Source organism: Mangifera indica, chromosome 8, assembly GCF_011075055.1.
Source record: "Mangifera indica cultivar Alphonso chromosome 8, CATAS_Mindica_2.1, whole genome shotgun sequence".
NCBI lineage: Eukaryota > Viridiplantae > Streptophyta > Magnoliopsida > Sapindales > Anacardiaceae > Mangifera > Mangifera indica.
The window spans coordinates 5,934,164-5,951,617 of record NC_058144.1 but is presented as its reverse complement, the minus strand read 5'-3'; the positions used below and the strand labels follow the sequence as shown (position 1 = coordinate 5,951,617).

At 32.1% G+C, this 17,454-nt stretch overlaps 3 protein-coding genes and 1 pseudogene across 3 annotated transcripts; 3 read left to right on the top strand and 1 right to left on the bottom strand.

The window, feature by feature from the left end:
- Positions 1–3,788: 3,788 nt before the first annotated feature.
- Positions 3,789–4,271, top strand: LOC123224272 (ethylene-responsive transcription factor ERF096-like). Its single transcript, XM_044647887.1, has one exon. It carries the CDS (start codon positions 3,789–3,791, stop codon positions 4,269–4,271), a length of 483 nt encoding a protein of 160 aa, XP_044503822.1.
- Positions 4,272–4,495: 224 nt separating this feature from the next.
- LOC123224271 (ethylene-responsive transcription factor ERF098-like) lies at positions 4,496–5,237 on the bottom strand. The gene has a single exon (XM_044647886.1). It carries the CDS (start codon positions 5,152–5,154, stop codon positions 4,660–4,662), a length of 495 nt encoding a protein of 164 aa, XP_044503821.1. The 5' UTR covers positions 5,155–5,237; the 3' UTR covers positions 4,496–4,659.
- A 5,661-nt stretch (positions 5,238–10,898) lies between these two features.
- On the top strand, positions 10,899–12,022 carry LOC123222917 (ethylene-response factor C3-like). The gene has a single exon (XM_044645944.1). The coding sequence runs from the start codon at positions 11,059–11,061 to the stop codon at positions 11,824–11,826; it is 768 nt and encodes a 255-aa protein (XP_044501879.1). The 5' UTR covers positions 10,899–11,058; the 3' UTR covers positions 11,827–12,022.
- A 1,972-nt stretch (positions 12,023–13,994) lies between these two features.
- On the top strand, positions 13,995–17,366 carry LOC123223433 (annotated as a pseudogene).
- Positions 17,367–17,454: the final 88 nt, after the last annotated feature.

Below are 17,454 nucleotides of genomic sequence, written 5' to 3'. Positions count from 1 at the left end.
ATGTTTATCAGGTGATGCAAAAAATGTCATTAGGTAAAGAAGAGATAGAAAGAAAGTTTGGAGTCTTTTGTTGTGGTCCTTGAATTGTGGTAGATAGTAAGAGCTTTTTGGATTCAGATTATACATTTTGTTCTTTTCCCGGAGCACTTGAAATGATTGTATCAAATGTAGTGGAATGTGGTTCCAAATTTGAAACAATATCTAAGAATGTAGGGTATACCAGCTGGTTGAGGTAACTACGATCTTTAGTGAGGTCTGTAGTTTGATTTTGGTTAGGCTTAGAAATTAGGAAGAAACTGTTGGCAAAATCTTGGTTTTGATCAAGAGTTTGTGTTTGAGGTGAAGACTGCCATGAATTGGACTTGTTTCATATTTGGTTTTCAAGGAAAAATTCCAAGTGAACCTGGAAGAAGTCGTCCATGAAATGCAAATAGAATTTATTACCTGAACACTGCTGGTGGTGTTTTACATTGTAAATAACCAAGCACTAATGTTGCCTGGGAAAAGCAAGGATTACATTCAATATTCTATATTGAATGCAGCTTTCTTCACCAGTACTGAGTGCAGGTCGATGATTAAGTAACAAAAAGTTGAACAGTTCTGAACATAGAGCTGCGACAGACTGCAGATTTTTTCATAAATCCCACCATTCACAGCATTATAGAGCCTGCAAAAAACTTCGACTAATCCTCCACTCTTCAGCCCCTGTCAATACAAGGATTTGGTTACACGTTACCAATCCATGTCTGCGGACCTTTTAAGCTGAAAGGCAAACTCATTTATAATGTTGCCTGGGACAAGCAAGGAAAGCATATTAGTATAATATATTTAAATAATTATTATAATAAACACTGCATATGTCAGGACTAATTATGTACTTATGAAATTGTTTAACTAATCATTGCCAGTGAAAATGGCATTAAGACACAATTAGTGTTAAAAATTGGTTACTTCTGAAATTAGAAATAGAAATTGATAAAAGTTGTGCTTCATAATACGAAAGTTTACTAGAGTGAGTCTGAAGTTGTAGTAAAGATCTCCGACTATCGCTTTGTTCCCCCTATAACTCAAAAAATAGAGGAACGGATTACAAATGTTTGATCGATATAACATCTGCAGGTAGCTAACTCTCTTACATATTCTAGGAAAAAATTATAAACTTTCCTCACCTTTTTTTCTCGCAAAGCAAACAGAACATGCTGCTAGTTTAATTCTTTAAATTCTCAATAGCAAATTTAACAAATGGGTAGTTATTTTTTAGTTACTTGTAGCTTTGCATCCTAGATTTTCATTTTTTTCATGTTCAATCTTGCATTGCTTAACGTACTGAGAGCTCTAATTTAAACTCTTAGTCTTGGCGATGTTCTGTTTTGACAGAGCTAATAGATGCAATGTTCTCTGCAAGTACTCCCAGAGTTGGTGGTGTTTTACATAGTACAAAAGCAAGCACTAATTGATTATTCAAGGTTAGGGAAAAAACATTCAAGAAGCACATTTTTTAACCAGATCAGAAATGTGACACCTGATATTGAGAATCTTATCTCGTCATGAGAGCTCTACTACCTTCTGCTTTAGTCACATTCAGTGAGTTGAATTTAAATTAAATCCACTCTTTAAATTCTGATCTGTGGACCATTTATCATTGGCACTTATACTATTTGAAAAACGAAAGCTGAAATTCAATTTTTGTATTAATAGGTTTTCTTGATGGAGAAATCTAATGGTAGTAGAGCAAGGCAGATCTTGGCGGAAATTCATTTTCCGTATTCTTTCTTTTGGTCCCGTCCTATGGCAGAGTCCATTCTGCTATCTGCATCATCTTCTGTGCTCTGTCCAGAGATTGGCTTGCTCCACTTTCTTTGGGCAATATTAAACTTGCAGCGACACAAGGAACATCTTTTGCGCATTAATTTGCCTGTGTTTCGATTACTCTTAATAAATAGAGGATGAGTTGAGAGCCCTACTAAAATCACAGAGCAAATGTCCTGTAAAATGCATTTGTTGGAACTATATGAGAGAACACACTGACAGCATCGTAATTGTGGAACTTGGATGCTCTGGAGAAATTCTGCTTTGACTTCTTTCTTTTTCTTTTGAAATTGAGATTAGAACACTAGAAAGATACGCATAATTCATTGGAAATTTTCCAGCTTTTTTCTTTCAAAGAATTTAATTTCTAATTAGTCTTTCTTTTTTAATTTTTGTATTTTACCATAGAATTGTATGATTCATCTTTCCTATTCAAGATTTTCTGCAAATAGAATTGCTTTCCATTTATTTCTTTTGAAATTGTCCAGCTCCTGATCAATTTGTTTTCCATATAAGATTTTCTGAAATTGGAATCCATTCTGGCTTAATGGTCCCTCACTTCCTATGCAATACTGGTAATGGGTCTTGGGAGAGATTTTGATCCCTGAGATGGAAGTAGAAATCTTGGTGTACATTGCTGTCAATGTTCGATTGGGCTCATGAGTAAGTGGTATGAGAAATGACGGCTATTTCAAATGGAATCATCATTTATTCATTCCGCAGGCGTGAAACAGAGAAAACAGGATGGCAAAAGAGACCACCATGATGATGATGATGATGGGAAGAGCTCCAAGCAGGCCAGCACAGGACCACCATTATCATTCAGATTAAACTAATTCACAAATCTTTAACAATGGAATATAATGTTGCTGACTGGTTATGTGGGACCAACTGGACATAGGACCACGTTTAATTTTATCCATTTTATGTCTTTAATTAGGCTCAATTGAAAAAGTCTCGAGCATTGAATCTTTCCACTTTTTCTCTTTCAATAGTGACGAAGCCTTAGCTTCATCACTCCACCATGACAGCATGTGACCATGGCTGGTGCCATGCCATCACTACCAGATCATCAACCTCCCTCTAACTTGCACTTTGTAAAATCAATACCCGGGCCACAGGGCAATTGCAGTTTGGATTTCAATGGTTCACCAAATCTTAGAGCTAATTACAAGAAAACTATGGTAACTTTGAGGTCTTATCCAAGCAATTGTCTTAGAAGGCCTTGCAAAACTAGAAGGGAAATTTGGTGTACAACATTTGACTCCAAACTCTTGAAAAGCTACCGAAAAGGCTCGATTAATCTAAAGACTAATGACTCTGGCTGAGGGCTTTGCCATCATCACAAGCATACTCATCAACTGACATAGGCAAACCATTGCATAATCCTGATGATGGAAATACAATTGTAAGCAATATGACCTCACCTTTGAAGAACAAAAAAGAATCATTTTGTCTGTCTTCCAGACTCCAATTTCGAACTCGTGGGATTTATTGTAATCTAAATACAATCCTATTTGATCAAACAATCATAGTTAAGTACGAACGTAACACTGATGACACATGGGCAAACGTAATCACATGATCTCATCAACACCAACCTGAAATCTGGGCCACTCTGAATCCCAGGTTAGCTTGCTTTGTTTTATCTTGATTATTTTCCCATTTAAAACTAAGTACACAGAATCTAAAACAAGACATCGCCACTCACATGACATAACATAATTTCAACCTGTTTGATTCTTACCTAAACAATACTAAATTGTAAAAAGAACAGAGTTGTGGCCCCATAAACTCATCATCACATTACATTGTACAGAGAACCCAAAATCTATCTCTGTCAAACAGTTTCTTTCAGTTGACTGAAAATTTTATAATTCATTTATTGGAGGGTAATAATAATTTCTGACTAAAGTATAATTTCCATGCTGTATAAATGTTTTAGAGTGAAGTTGGTAAGCTCAGGAGATGGTCAATTCATGGAAGGAGATAATAGAAGGAAGGTCAAAGCAGAGGAAGAACCAATTGTTCGTTACAGAGGTGTGAGAAGGCGACCATGGGGAAAATTTGCAGCTGAAATCCGTGACTCCAGGAACCATGGAGCTCGGGTGTGGCTGGGAACTTTCAACACAGCTGAAGAAGCGGCACGAGCTTATGATAAAGCTGCGTTTTCTATGAGGGGTCCCTTGGCCATTCTTAACTTCCCTGAAGAACATTTTTCATTCAATGTCAGTTCTTCCACTTCTTCTTCTTCCTCTGCATCTACCTCTTCCTCTTCTTTTTCTTCTTCTTCTTCATCATCACCATCCTGCTCGTCATTTTCTACTTTAACAATGTGTCAGAATGCGGAAAGAAGCAGTGGCGCTGATGCGGGGAAAGAAGTTTTCGAAATTGAGTGCTTGGATGACCAGTTGTTGGAAGACCTTCTTAAGTTTGAAGAAGACAAGGGCAAGAATGAATGAGATCACCAACATGTCCATGTATATGCATATTTTACTTACTAAGAAAGGCTGTTTAGTCAATGACGGGACAGACTTTTGAATTTTGTCAAATTATGGTGTGTACTATAATTATCATTTTATAGTGTCGGGGGAACACTTATCCGCTGAAGAATATATTTCTGACGGCTGTATTCCGTAGTGTATGAGACTCAATTGACTTCATCCTAAGCCATTCTTTCTGAAATAGCCACGTCAGTATTGGGTTTGCTTTTTGAAAAAAGGACAACTGCTTAATTAAAAACCCAGAAATGAATACATTGTAAATCTCGTTTCAATAAATTTTATCAAAGAATACAAATTTCAGTAACCCAGAAAAGGAACTACAATAAGCCACCGCAATTGAATCTGCTTATTTATTTTGACTCGGCCAATAATCCTCCTTTGTATCAAGAAGCTCCTCTAACAGCTCATTGTCGAGATACTCAAACTCTATAACTTCATTTTCAGTTTCTTTCCCAGCTCTGGAAGAAGCTCCTCTGCCAGAGCCAGAGGCAGAAGCCGATGCATTGCTATAATTAGCTCCAGGTGATGATGAAGAAGAAGAAGAAGAGAAAGAGCCAGATTGAGCATGATACTGATAGTCATTTGGGAAGTTAAGAATGGCTAAATGACCTCGGAAAGCAAAAGCAGCTCTATCGTAAGCTCGAGCGGCCTCTTCAGCAGTGTTAAAAGTGCCAAGCCACAGGCGCGCACCATTCCTTGTTGGGTCACGTATTTCAGCTGCAAATTTACCCCATGGTCTGCGGCGAATTCCCCTGTAACGAACCTCTGACCTTCCATTACTCTCATTGTTCTCCATCTTCTTGCCGTTGCCGGTGTTTCTGCCTCCTCTGGGTGTCTCCATTTTGTTTATGAAATTATAGCAGTCAGTCCAATAATATAAATAGAAAGCTAGTGGCAACTAATTATAGTGGAACACCATAGATGATATCTTTTATATATATATATATATATATAGAGAGAGAGAGAGAGAGAGAAAGAGAGAGAGAGAGAGCCACATAAGATGTAGAAAGAAACAGGTCATAGCTGGCGGTTGAGAATTCCTGACATTGGTTATGTTATGTATTTGCCAGGAAGCTTCATGCAGTCAAAAATAAAACGGTGTGCATTGAATTTTTAAGTATTCCATGATGAAAGAAGGAGGTCATGTAAGACTTTGTAAATTTTAGGCCAATGAAAATATTTATATTTGGGAATTTTAGTAGTAGATTTCATTCGGCACAGCATCATGAAGTTGATACTTGCCAGAGGGATGCATCGTTTCATTAAAGCAGTCTGAGTAGGTAAACCTCAATTCTAATAAATCTCTCTACCATCATCATCATACTTATTATAATCCAGGCAACGAATCTCAAACTCAAATCTTTTTTATTCGGAATTTAACAGTTTTATCATCCATACTATGCTTTAATCATGTGCTATCCAACTTCTCACAAATGTCAGCATCAAATCTCACATGTTTTGATGAATTAGGGCCCCAAAGCCGTAAAATGGCTCAGAAAGTGTTTGAATGTGGGTGATGTAAAGGTGATGAGAAAGTGACAGAGGAGCCTGTGTGTGAATGGGACAAGCCCATCTAACCCAATATGGATTTGATTAAGCCCAATTGGATAAATAGGCCCATCAATGAAACAATTAATCCATTTAGCATCCTACTAGAGAAAAAAGACATGTTAGGTTTTGGGTTAAATCATGTTAAATTGTCCCACTTTAAGTAGGCGAAAACTAACAAGGGAAGATCTCACATTGTCATCTTTATGTTTTGATTGCTCACAATTCACTTGAATATGTACAAAAAGTAAACATAGGATTTTCCTGCAAGAAAATAATATACAAGAAGGGATCATCTCTTGGCAACTACTCATAAAGTGTCAAATCCTTTTTAATGATTAAATTACTGTGGGCTTGTGCATGCATTTTTGCATATAACTTTGCTATGGGTGACATTACCCACTGACCAAATCCTGATTTTGTTGACCCCACAAAAAGAATTAAATTATGATTAATGATTCTAATTCATCACCTTAATCCCTTATTAAATCTCCAAGAGACTAGCCTAGATTTTGCTGACAACCATATCATTTGATTTAGTATTTTAATATTCATATGAAAATTTTAGTAACCCAATAATTGAAAAAGAAAATTCCTTTTCTCCTGACTTGAATTTTAAACTACAAGAATAAGGGAAACAAGTTGAAAAATAAAAAGAAAAAGCAAAAGAAGAAGAAGAGATTCATGCATTTACTTAGTTAAAGTTAAATCCCACGGGAAAAGGAAAATTAATTACTATTAATTAAGCATAATTTGGCTTAGTCATTAAATTAAGAAGGTTACCTATGGATTTTGACACGTTGAAGTTATGACTAAGAGCATGCTTCCAAGTTATACGGGTTCATGCATCATCTCAAAAATTTTTCATATTCCAAAGAGGGCCCCATTGATAAATTTGCCCATTACATCACAACTTGCAACTTGGCCTCCACTCAAATCCGGTGGATGGATCATATTCTAATTCTCCCACCATCCGACTCACTATTTCAGGTATTTCTTTATTCATTTATTATTTTTATTATTATTATTATTATTTCTGCTAGCTACCGAATAAATTCTAAATTCAACTTTGTGACTGAAATAGTGATATTTGAATTCATATACGCAATTTTATAAAGTATTTTCTTTTTCTTTTGACCAAAGATGGGATTGTTTTTCCATAGTAACATTTTTGGGTAATTATTTAACAAGAAAACTTTAATTAAATAATATTTTATTATTAAAAATAAAAAATTATTTTTAAAATAAGTTATTTAAAAAATTATTAAGTATAAATTATTATTATATGTGATAAAATTTTATAAAAATAGATAAATATAAATCATTATTATGTTTAATTAGAAATAATATAAATTATTAAAATATTATTTTACTTAAATATTTTTAGATATAATTATTCTAAAATATTTTTATATTAATTAAAAATATAATTATTTTTGTTTTAAAAAATTAATAATAATAAAATAATTATAATAAAATCAATATTATCTTAATAATTTTTTAATACATAATATAAAATTATAATTGAATTATCATTTATATTACATGTTATATCATTAATAAAAAATTATCAAATTATTTTTATTATTTAATAAATCAAATAAAATAATATTAATAATTAGTAATTACCCACCCGCCCAATCATATAATATGGTCAGAAAATTAATTGCCATTCTACTTCTACATTGTCACTTTTCCAAAATTGGAAAGACGACTGGATGTTATAATTAAATTCCATTAAAAGGTTGTTTGGTTTCAGGATTTAAATATTATTTTAGTAATTTATTTTTTATTATCTTATTTAATTTATCAGTAATAAAATATTACAGTAATCTTCTATTATTAAAACTGATGTGGTAGATAATATAAGTAGTAATCTGATTATCATATTTACCTTAAATATTAAAAAATTATCAAAATAATCTTAATTTTGTTATAATTATATTATTATTTATTAATTTTTTGAGACAAAAATAAATTTATTTTTAATTAATATAACAAATAATATTAAAAATTTTAAAATAATTATATTCAATAGTATTTAAATAAAATAATCTATTAATATTTTTATTAACTTTAACCAATTACAATAATTATTTATACCTATTAAATTTTATCAAATACAATAATAATTTATGTCCAGTAATCTTTCAAATAATTTATCTTAAAATTAATCTCTTTATTTTGATAATAAAATATTACCCAAATTAAACGTATCCTAAAGATTTGTCCATATACAAGTTGATGATTGTTAAAGTTGGGGGAGACAAGAAACTTAATATTGTTTGCATTTATTTTGAATTGAAAGTATATTTATTTAAATTAACAACAACGTTTAGTTTTACCATAATATTTTATTATTTTGAAAACTGATAAATGAAAATCTAATAAAATTAGGTTAGGATGCCGACCGTTGATTCCGGCTGTGAAGCATGGCGATGGGCTTGAAAAAAGTGGACCCGGTCATTCATGGTGGCTCGTAATAAAGAAAAAGTCGGCAATAAAAAACATAAAACCTGATCCTGAAACTGGGCAAGTACGATGGATCTTGAATGGAAATTCAAAAAAAAAAAAAGTTGTATTTTAGTAAACAGTCAAAATTCCAATGACTTTCAGAATATGGACTGCCCACGTAAGTTTCTGAATATTTCTTCAATAATTGTAACGCCTTGGGCAGTAGTACTTATACATATTATAAAGTATTTTACTATTTTAAATGTTTAAAATATTGAATCAGATGAGATGAGGCTTCAATTTCCTATCCGACGGCGCTGCCCTGCTTCAAGTTTGGTTCTGGTTACTTGGAATTGGGATTGTGAACTTTCAAAAACTAATAAGAAACAGAAAACATTTTAAATTTAATTTGTTCAAGGCCGTGTTGAAGGGTTTCAAATATGTGAGCATGAGGGCCTGTATCTAGACTGCTTCACTTGCCATCAAACAACGACACTTGTTGTCATTCAATCGAGCCTTGAATCTTTCGCTTTTCCTTCTTGTCATTTCAATTAATGACAAACCAACTCAAACCTTTAAAATTCAAGGATCGTTTTCATTGTGCTGCTGATAATAATTTGTTTTTTGACATTATTTGTCATCCCAGTACTATAAAAAAAAAAAAAAAAGAATAAACAAAATATTCGTTTCCTTAAATTTTGGGCAATCATGGGCGTTGGTTGGGGTGGATTCAGACCAAATCGAATTCGGTATTTTTTTAATTAAATTTTAATTTAAATAAAAAATAAATTAATTTAAATTTATCAAATCAAAATTAAATCTAATTTGAGTTTTATTTAAATAAAAAATGGTTTAGTTTAATTTAATTCAAATTTAAATGTAATTTTATAGTTCGAATTCGTAATTTCATTTGATTTGAATTGATGGTTCAAATATATGACTCAGATTCATGATTTAAATTTATGATTTATTGATAAAATAATATTGTTTTACTCAAATAATATTCAAAATTTTTAATTCAAGCTATAAATTCAAATAAAATTAAGTTACAAATTTGAATTATTAAATTTGAATTCATTCGAACTATAAATTTGAGTCAGATTCAAGTTAAATACCTCTCAACTCAAATAAAAGAGGAATCAAATCTTTTAATTTGAGTTTGATTTAAATTTTAATTAGATGAATTAAAACCAAATCAACTTTTGAAATCAAATCGGCTCGAATCATATCCAGGCGTAGGTGTTGGCGTGAATGCATTGATGTAGTGCAGTTGTTCACAACAGCCTTGAACGCAAGCGAAGTTACAAATAGAAATGTAAATGAGTGGAGTTGAAATTTGACTCTTCAGTTGAAATTAGTAGTTTGGTGAATTTTTAAACATTTGGGTTAATTCAAATGAAATATTAATAAATTTTAATTAAATATTATATTTATATTTTAAAATTTTGGATTTAAAAATATATAAATTATAAAATTTATATATTTTTTAAATTAAAGGTTTAAAATAATTTTGAGTTCGAGTTAATTATTTTTTATTTGATTTGAAATCTTATTGACTCAATGAGTTTAAACTTTATATATATAATATGATAAATTTGAGTCAAATATTATTTGATCAGACTTATTTATAATGTAACTATATTTTTTTATTTTTTATGATACTTTGTTTGATCTTTCTCGAAAGATTTGTCATGGAAATTTTTAATATCAATTATCAATACTGTATTGAGAGGATAATTATTTTTCACCCCTATTATGTTGAAATGATAAGTTGCCATTTTAAAATTGAAACACGTTTTATTAATAAATTTAGTTACGTTTCTTAGGGAAGGAACATGGAAAATAATGAAAATATCTTAATTAATAGTTTTTTTTTTTTAAGTTTAAATGATCTTATGATAGGTGTAATTACGTTTATACCCTTATTGAAGCATTAAAACGATAAATAACCATGAAGTTTTGTAGTGAATTTAAATTACACATTTACCCTTATTTTCAATTAAATACAATGAACTTAAGAGGGGCTTAATAGAAAATTCATGTTCAATTAAACTACTTCACTGACACTAGAAAGAAATTTATTCAATTATTCAACATCTTCTTCCGTTTATATATACATGTAAACTGAATCTAATATATCTTGTTTAGTGATTAAATTATTTATTATTATTATTATATAAAATAAATTAAGATTTTACAAACGTAAATTCGTACACTACTGTCCCGTAAACACTACCTGTAAACTTTCTTCGAGCTTCAATGTTGTTCTCCCATGTATATAATCTCCGTAACTCCGTATCTCACCGAGGCTTGTGCTTACATACTGAGTAAAATTTGAGAAAGCAACCTGTTACAGACTTACGGCTATGTGAAAAAACATAAGAATAATGCAACTGTCCTCCTCACTGTCTTAATTAGCAGGAAAATCTGACATCATCAACTGTAGTCATGGTGATCCAAAAGTGGGCCAAAGGGCGCCGCCGTACGTCATTCAGTCACGTGCCCCAAACGCACACCACCTTCCTACTTTTTCAAGTGGTCCTTAAAATTATAAAATTAGAGACATCCTACTTGACCAATAACTTAACCTTTCAGTTCTCTTAAAGTTTTATCCTCTTCTCTTATTTTAATCTCTGGTTCCTTTGTTCATCCAACTGCCATCTTTTCTTCGGGTATATAAACCCTTTGCTTTTCAGATTTATCTTATTCCACCAAGAAATCCATCTCAAATTAATAATCCCAAATGGAATCTTGTTTCTTTGGATACCCAACCCCTGAATTTTCTCCTCAATCTTCCTTTGCTTCTTCATCGGTTGAATCTTTTTCCTGGGATGAGCTTCTTTTCTCTCATAATTCTCTTCCTTTCAATGTTCACGACCCCGGAGAAATGTTTCTTCTTGATGTTCTAGCTGAAGGAACTAAAGAATCAATATCCGATTCCAACAATACCGGCGATGGAGTCAATAATAAAGAAGATCACGAAGTGACGTCGACTGCGCCCAAAGTAGAAGAGTCTTCTTTTTCTTCTTCTTCTTCTTCTTCGTCAAACTCGAACCCCAAGAAGGAGAAGGCTTACAGAGGCGTTAGAAAGAGGCCATGGGGGAAATATGCAGCAGAGATAAGAGATTCAACGAGAAATGGAGTCAGAGTTTGGCTAGGCACATTCGATAGCGCGGAGGCGGCTGCTTTAGCATATGACCAAGCAGCATTTTCAATGCGTGGCTCATTAGCTACCCTTAATTTCCCAATTGACATGGTCAAAGAATCACTTCACGAAATGAAGTACCGTTGTGAGGAAGGCTGCTCGCCGGTTGTGGCTCTGAAGAGACGACACTCGATGAGAAAGAAATCATCATCATCATCATCATCATCATCATCAAGTAAGAAAAGTTGTAAACAAAAGACAGAAGTTGTAGGGTCACAAAATGTGGTGGTGCTTGAAGATTTAGGAGCTGATTATCTTGAACAACTTTTGAGCTCATGTGAAAGTAGTGCTCCTCCTAATTGGTGAAGCATCATCACTGCACTAGATTCCCTTATTACTTTTTTTTTTAAATACCTTATATTAATTAAAATCTTGAGGGTGTCATGGTGGGTGGGCTTAGACCAATCTGGGTTTTCTTCGTAAAACCTTATTACTTAATGTGCCTGTTTCTTTGTAAATTTGCAAAAGCCGAGGTGTATAAAACTTGCACTGTGTTGTCTAACTCAATTATTGCAATCTATAATTAATATTGAACACTTTTTGGCCGACTTAAGATATGCGAATGGCCTGGGTTTGCTGAAAAACAAACAAGAATTTGTCACATTTGATCGATTATATTGCTCTATAAGTAATACAAACAAGTTGGCCTTAAACAATTATTTTCTTCTCATTAATATTTTGTAGTACTAATTTGACATATCTGAATATTAATTAGTTCAAAAATCAATGAAGAAAATTCAAGTATGTATTTGTAAATTGGTAAACATCAAGGTATTCTGAATAAATATTGTTTATGCTATTGCCCTCTCACGCTCTTCAGTGTGCATGCATGTGTTTCCAATATGGTTAATTTCATTGATGCCGCACGAGCCTTGCACATGCTAGTACTTTATTAAGCCAATGTAATTTACGGTAAAATAATATGTATATATTTTAAAAAATATAATAAAATATATTATTATATAATTAAGTTATTTTAAATTATTAATAATATATTATTTATATATATGTAATTATGTATTTAAAAATATATGTTCATAAATTTTCATATTAAATTAGAAATGTAGGAGAACTAAAATCTAATTGCTCATTAATTAATATTTTATGTAACCATATGGCATGGATGTTTCTCTTTTACCCCATATCATTTCAATTATAAAGTTGTAAAATTCACTAATTATTATGGTATGTTTATCTTTTTTCTCTCGATTTTATTTTAGATATTGATTTATGTTTTATATGCATGGCCATCCTCACAATTATAACTTATCGGCTTCAATGTCTTAAACTTAGAATATTAAGGGTATAAAGGTAATTGTATCATGCTATTCGACCCGTTATTTTTTTTATTTATTAGCCCGATTGTACATCTCAAATTCTCCTCAACTAGGGTTTATTATTGTCCAATGATAAAACTCTCTAATTTTCTTCGATTATCAGCAAGTTTCGATCAGTTCATTAACTGTTTATTGTATTACTATATTTCCAAATTTTTGTAGTAATTTCTTATCTAAATCAAAGTCTTTTTTCATATTGTAAATTGTAATATCTTTTATATTTTAATTCATTCGATTAAAAAAATATCCTCTACCGTAGATATAGGATTTCAATTCATAGACCTAGACCAAGTAATTTTCTTGTTGTTCTCTTTTATGATTTTACATTTTCTTGTATATTAATAGATATTATCTAATTGAATAGATCCTGTTCAACTCTATAACCAACAAAACTTTTTTAGATTTGTGGTCCTTACAACATCCAAAATCCAATTTATATCCTTGTGATAATTGTACATCTTTTGTATGGTTTATAGTCCTAAATCAAAGCTACATTATCGATAGGTCCCTTAGCTAGTTTACACTGTAGCTTCTTTAAACATCAAACAATTAAGGTTGTTTGGTTCGAATAATATTTTTTTATCAAAATTAAAAAATTATTTTAAAAATAAATTACTTAACAAATTACTGAGTATAAATGATTACTATATTTGATAAAACTGATAGATATAAATGATTATTGTGTATATTATTTTACTTAAATATTTTAAAATATTATTATTTTAAAATATTTTTTATATTATTTGTTATATTAATAAAAAATAAAATTATTTTTATCCTAAAAAATTAATAAGTAATTGAACATAGTCATTAAGAACCAACTCATTAATTGGATAATTTTTATTTAGTAAGAACAAAACTGCCGTAAGTTCTTGATTATCTTCCTCTGGCCGTCATTAATAGGACATAGTCACATGGATAATACATATATACATGAGAAGTATAAAAATGTAATGTGCTACGAATTTTCTAGAGAAAAAAAAAAAATCTAAAATTTGAGTTGGAGAATTCAGAAGTTCCTTCAAGAATTTTCTGCGGGGGGGGTGAGGCTTCGGCCGCCAAATTAGAGAGATTTGAAATTTCAACAGTCAGTTGCCAAGTTGTAATATAAAGGGGGAAAACTTAGCACACGAGAAAATGGCGGAGTTTGGAGTTAGGCTGGCTGGCTGGATAGATAGAAATGAAGAAAGTTGAACATCGTTTCCTGTTTCTTTTCTGACCAAATGTAGTATTTTAAAAAATGACAAAGAAAAAAATATAAACACTATCCCCTCCCTTGTGCCTAATTTAACATTTACTTATTTAAACTTCCAATTTATGACATTTTTAAATACCACTTGCTGTTGTCGAGTCGATTAATTTTAGTTTTATAATAATAACATTTGCGTCCATTGAGTTGTATTTTTTACGTACGGGGAAGGCAGGCAGCTGGCACTGGCAGCCTGATACAAGATAGCATTAAGTTTATGGCCAAAGGACTTATTTTCACTTAAAAGATTTGTGCTTTTTTTTTTTTTTAAGTCTTTTCATCTATTAATTTAAAACAATTTAAATATTTATTTATTCTAAAAAAATTAATTTTTTTTTAGTTATTGTCAAAGTTTAAATTGTTATTTAATAAAAATATTTAAAAAAATTAAAAATATATCATATTTTTCTCTTAGATTTAAATATTTAATAATTTCCTTTTAACCTCTACTCAATGTTTGAAAGGTGACAGATTACCCTCTAGTGTTTCAATCTCCTCATTTTTTGCAAACAACAACTTCTTGGCCATCAATGTTCTTCCTCTTGGTCTTTTCATCACCCTCCCTTGTTTAGAAAGTGACAAAGACATGTCTAGAACACATTCAAATTGGGACAAACACTGTTCACTAATTTAGGTCTTTGTTCACAAGTTTTCATCAGTCACGTGTCATTCACCGATTTGGACAAATGTCATTCATAAAGACATTTCGTCTCATCTCTAATAAAGACGATAACAGTAGGGGAGAGTGACAAAGAGATTGGAAGGGAAAATATCCACAACTGGGAAGTTGTTATTCATCAGAGAGGAGAAGATCGAAACTCTAAGGAGAAATATATCACTTTTCAAACCTTGGATAAGAGATGAAGAAAAATTATTAGATTTTTAAATTTATGAGAAAAATATGATAGATTTTTAATTTTTTAAAAATATTTTTAATAAATAATGATTTTACTTTTATAATAACCAAAAAAATTAATAGGTAAGTAAATATTTAAGTTTCTTAAAATTATTAGATAAAAACTTAAGAAAATACTAATCTTTTAACGGAAATGAGTCCTTTGGCCTAAGTTTATCATTATTCTTCAAAGCAACTCTCTATCCTACCGAACAAAACAAACAAAGCATCTTCAAACTTTACACACCGAGTTGCCGTTCTTATACAGAGAATGGTATTTTCACATCATCTTAATCCGACATGACTGAAGAGAATAAATATTTCTTATTTCAGAATATTAGCAAGGCAGATCTAAAATGGACAGAACAAAAGCTTTTATTTCAAAGGATTAGGATTTGAGCACGTGGCTACGAATCAAGCTGATGGGGTTTCAAATCCCTCCACGCCCACATCCGGCCCAAAAGGAAAGGATCCTTCCCTAGCTTAAGAAGAAAAATCCTGATCGGGATAACTTTGCCTCTTGATGTATCACACAACTATTAATTGTGTAGCATTTTTGTGGAACTCTTGCAGGACAACTTTTTTTTGGTTGGCTTGGTGACGATATAGGCAGAAAGAAAGTTTATGTCATGACTGTTATGCTTCTCTTTATATGCTAAATTGCCTCAGGTCCTTTGGCCATAGTGCAAAAGGTGTCATGGCAACTCTTCGCTCCTTCAGATTCTGTCTTGGGTTTGGCTGGCATTGGTGGTGACTACCCACTTTCTGCTGCCATCATGTCTGTTTATGCGAGCAAGAAGACTTGAGGTGATTTCATTGCTGTTGTATTTGCAATTCAGGGCTTTGGATTCTAACCGGTGGTATATTTGCACTTGAATAACTTTTACATAAGTTGGACCGTTGAAGTTTAATCAGTTATATCAAATAGGTAAAACTTCTATAACTACTACATACTATATAAGTTGAGAGTTTTATTTTAATACATTGTTTCAAACCATACTCTCTTATCTGGACATCCACCGTTGTTGATACTCAATCTACACTTCTAGTTAATTTTACTTTTGTTCAGCATTCATGGCAAGGTTTGATGCCCCAGCGTAAGAGGTCAATGCAGTTGCCTCAGCTGTCTCGAAAGCAGACTATATTGGTCTGGCATATTATTCTAATGGTTGGAGCTTTTCCAGTTGCACTTATCTACTACTGGACGATGAAGATGCCAGAGACTGCTCGTTACACTGCCCTTTTTGCCAAGAATGCACAGCAGGCTGCATCTGATATGTCAAAGGTTTTGCAGCTGGATTTCGTAGCAGAGGAACAGAAGGTTCAGAAAATGTCAGGCAAAAAATTAATTTGGTTTGTTTGCTAAATAGTCTTTTCGTCGCCATGGACTTCACTTGCTTGGAACAAAAACCACACTGTTCTTGCTTGACATTGCATTTAACAGCCAAAATCTGCTCCAAAAGGATATTTTCAGGGCAATTTGGTGAATTCCTGCAGCAAAGACTACGAATGCCATTCAAGAAGTGCTAAGAATTGCAAGGGCTCAAATTCTTCTTCGTGACAGTGTTTATGTTTACCACTCATCAGGTCAACGGAATTGGATTTGTGATTATGTACTCCCGACCTTTTTCTTTGCAAACTTTGGACCTAATGCCACCACATTAGCCGTCCCAGCTGTGATATTCCCAGGCAGATTGAGATCCACTGGCCATAACTTATCAGCAGCATCTGGGAAACTTGGTGCTATGGTGGGTACATTTGGATTCTTATATATGGCTCAGAACAAGGAGAAGACCAAGACTGATGCAGGGCACACTCCTGGCATTGGTGTGAGGAACTCACTCATTTTGTTGGGTATGTTATTCACTTAGTTGGTACTATAATGATGCTACACACTTTCAAAATATACTCAAATTTTCAAGTTACAAGGATTAATACTAATCTTTTTTCTTTTTTTTTTTTATGTAATACAATAATGACGCTGTTTATTTATCACAAACTGATTTTCCATATAAATAGATTTGGCATGTTTTTTTTAATTATAAATGTCTATCACATAAATAATATGAAAAGAGCATATTCAAGTCATTATGGTAATATTATTTATGATTTATAATTTAATCATTATTCTCAGGTTAATATTTTATAGGAATTGTGTTTGCTGAAACTTGGAAACGTTCTTATATTGTAGTTATTTGGCCATTAATTGGCTTCTGCAAAGTTTCTGTAGAACCTTTATCTTAAATTTTAGACCTCATTGTCCGCAGACATTTGTTGTGCTACCCGAGATCTTCCATGTCGGGCAATGGTGGGTAGATCAGGGTTCTTCTTTCTAGCCCAGGACCAGCATGAGGCAAAGGCTTGATGCAGGGTAGCCTCCATCTATTGGGTGAGAAATTGCTTACAATTAATCAATTTTTTGGGCTCGATGCTAACTGTCTTGGTCAAATTCA

Bases quoted from the DNA above. Each gene is read 5' to 3' on its own strand.
- LOC123224272 (XM_044647887.1), top strand. From the start codon at position 3,789: ATGGAAGGAGATAATAGAAGGAAGGTCAAAGCAGAGGAAGAACCAATT.
- LOC123224271 (XM_044647886.1), bottom strand. From the start codon at position 5,154: ATGGAGACACCCAGAGGAGGCAGAAACACCGGCAACGGCAAGAAGATG.
- LOC123222917 (XM_044645944.1), top strand. From the start codon at position 11,059: ATGGAATCTTGTTTCTTTGGATACCCAACCCCTGAATTTTCTCCTCAA.